Source organism: Pterocles gutturalis, unplaced genomic scaffold (genome assembly GCF_000699245.1).
Source record: "Pterocles gutturalis isolate BGI_N339 unplaced genomic scaffold, ASM69924v1 scaffold31112, whole genome shotgun sequence".
Lineage (NCBI taxonomy): Eukaryota > Metazoa > Chordata > Aves > Pterocliformes > Pteroclidae > Pterocles > Pterocles gutturalis.
The window spans coordinates 1-2925 of NW_010111267.1; the positions used below are offsets into that span (position 1 = coordinate 1).

The following is a 2925-nucleotide window of genomic DNA, read 5'->3' on the forward strand; positions in this document are numbered from 1 at the left end:
CACTCTGCCGCGCTCCTGCCGAGGGGAGGGACAGGGCTCCGAGGGTTTGCAGGCGCGCTGCCATCCTGCTTTGAGCCACGTGGAGGGTAAGTATGTAAACGGGTATTTTTTTGCCGTCATGAGGGCTTTTGAAAAAATCTTTGGGGGGAAAAAAACCTGAAATTGTTTCACGTGTGTCAGCTGAACTCAGGTATCTGGAGTCTGTTACCCCTTACAGATCACTTTGGTTTCCGAGTGGTGGAACGTGATGCAGGTGTGCCTCCAGCCTCCTTTTTCTGAAAAATTACTTTTTTTTTTTTTTTTTTTTCCCCCCAGCTGCTGACAGGCAAATACCGCGATACCCAGACTTCCATAACTGACAGCTCTGCGGTTTACAGAGTCAGCAACGCCAAGGTGAGCGGGCAGGGTTGCGCTGCACCTTGTGTGTGGTCGCATCAGCCAGCTGGTGCCTTTGTTTTTCTGCTCCCTTTGCTAACCCTGGCTTGATGGTTTTTGTGCTGCTCAGTCTTCCCAGCTTGAAATCAGCCCCCAGTTTTGTCTGAGAGTAGGATTGGATTTTTCTAGGCGATGGGAAAGTAGGAAAATACTGGAAGGTATTAGGGACTCCTCATCATCACAGGTTTTTTTTCACTTTGCTTGTCAAATTGTGAAACCTTTTTGACTAAAACCGACATCAGTGTGTTGGGTTTTGGAAGGCGGGTAGCATGTGGTGTTTTCTTCTGCAGAGAAGGAAAAGGAGCTGCTTTTACAAGTGGAGTAAGATGCACAGCACTGTGGGGACAGCGACGTGGTTCAGAACAGGAGGGAAATTTGTGAGGGAACATTGTTCTGTTGTGTTTGGTTTATTTGCTGGGCAGTAATTTCAGTGTCTCCCAAGAAAATCTAAATTTAAAAACTTCAGCAGGCTTAAAAAGAGTCTCCAGCTGAACTTCATACGGTCTCAAAAAGGGTTTGGTTGCTTTCAGGTCCTGGGCTGCCACAGACCTCATTATTTTCAGTTTTTGGTGATCTCTCTCATTTCAGAAGTTTCTTTCTCTTGCTGGGTGCACACGTGGCAGTGACAGCAGCAAGCTGGCATCACATTACGTGCTGGTGCATTGTAAAAGAAGAGGATGCTTTGGGGGCTTCTCTGTGTCAATCTTCAGTAACAGTGGTGAGCATAAGAGGTTAAAAACTTCGTAAGAGGAGGTGCAGGGCTTTTTTCTTATATATTTGTGTTTCTTTAAGAGTGAGCAGAAAGGAGGTGTTTGAAGGGGGAGAGGCACTGGAATACTGCGACATGGACCATTGCTTTTCTTTTTTTAAATTGTAAACAAGGTTTCCATTAAAATCCAAGAACAGTGAGTAGGTAGGGTCCTGTGCAGTGTTCTCTCCCCTCTCAAGAACAACAACGAGTGTTATCTTGAGAATGGTGACGTGGCCCTTCTTGGCCACATCTCAGTCAGGAGCATGTGAGAGGTGTTCGTACTCTTGAACGTCACTGCTTTCTCTGGCTGTGGAAAGGGACGAGTTTGCAGCTTTCAGTTTCAAAAGTCTCTTGCAAGTGCATTTTCATGTTATTTCCAGCAAAGTTTTGTGTATTTGGGTAGACTTGCAGTTGGGTAGATGGTGTGAGTGCATAGATAATTTGCTTCCAAGATTGCAGGATTAGTGTTCTGCAGGGAACAGGGACTTGCGGGACGGGGCTCGTGGTTTTGCTCTGCAGAGATCTCCTTGCTCTCGGGGATGGTGTAAATCTGCTGGTGTCCCAAGAGAGGTGACCGGTGAAGCTTTGTCACTCGCACTGTGCGTGGGGTAGTTGAAGTGGGGTTACTGTGGATGAGAAGTGGCTTGAACATTGTCTTTTCTCTGCGGTCATGCCCTGTCCTCTCAGCTCTGGTGGGTGGTTTGCTGGTCTTGGTGTCCTGCTTACTGAGTCCTGGCCACGGATGTCATTCCTCAGCCTTTTTTTTACCTGTCAGAATTGTTTGGGCTGGTGGAGAGCCTGCACCTCGGAGGGAGTTATGTGCCTCTGCCCAGGATGGGGATTCACTTGCCCACTGCTGCCTCAACACCAGGCTAACTGGAATCTACTGTCAGACTGGTTTTCCCCAGTCCATGATCCCAGGTACCCCTGGATTAGGTGTTGCTAATACCTTCTCGCTTCTGTTCCCAGAGCGCTAACGTGACCTTAATCGACCTTCCAGGCCATGAGAGTTTGCGGCTTCAGTTCTTGGAGAGGTTCAAGGCTGCAGCCAGGTAACTTGGAGGAGGGGGCAGGTGATGTTTTGGAAAGAGATAAAACCGAATGATGGTGCTGGGGATACTGTGAGCTGGGCTGGATTCACTCTGTGCGGTGGTGCCCTGGGAGCCAGAGCTCTGCCGTGGGGTAGCAGGGGTTAGTTGTTGTTCTGCTTTCCCACTGGCCTGTGTTTGTGGTGCATCAGGAGGTAAAGTAACTGCAGCAGGGAGGGTTAGGGGGCAGAGAGGGAAAGATTTCTTACTGGGGCTGAACGCGGGGTGTATTTCAGCCAACGCATCCTAACCTGTGCTTGGGTTGGATGAGATCAGTTGTGGAAACAAATGTGTTAGCCCAAGCTGGAGTGCTTGCAGAAGAAGATGGTTGCACAGCTTCAGGCCCAGCACATGTTCTTCCCTCTTCCCTCCAGAGCCATCGTGTTTGTGGTGGACAGTGTGGCCTTTCAGCGGGAAGTGAAGGATGTGGCAGAGTTCCTGTACCAGGTCCTGGTCGATAGCACTGTGCTCAAAAATGCGCCTGCCCTGCTGATCGCTTGCAATAAGCAAGGTATTGTGTGCTGCCTGGCGGGCTGGACAGCGGATTCAGCCCTTGAATGATACGGGCTCATGCCATGGATGCTGAACTTCTTAGGAGTTGGGATTTCACCAGAATGAAGGCTGGAACTTTGTTTTAAACTTGGGGCTACT

At 49.2% G+C, this 2925-nt stretch overlaps 1 protein-coding gene across 1 annotated transcript in view; it reads left to right on the forward strand.

Moving 5' to 3' along the window:
• Nucleotides 1–253: 253 nt before the first annotated feature.
• SRPRB (signal recognition particle receptor, B subunit) overlaps nucleotides 254–2925 on the forward strand; it is a gene marked incomplete at its 5' end in the record, with an annotated part of 6672 nt that continues 4000 nt past the window's right edge. The window contains 4 exons of the mRNA XM_010073693.1: nucleotides 254–279; nucleotides 314–393; nucleotides 2156–2238; nucleotides 2649–2785. Coding sequence (XP_010071995.1) covers nucleotides 254–279; nucleotides 314–393; nucleotides 2156–2238; nucleotides 2649–2785 — 326 coding nt within the window. The remainder of the gene's footprint in view (nucleotides 280–313; nucleotides 394–2155; nucleotides 2239–2648; nucleotides 2786–2925) is intronic.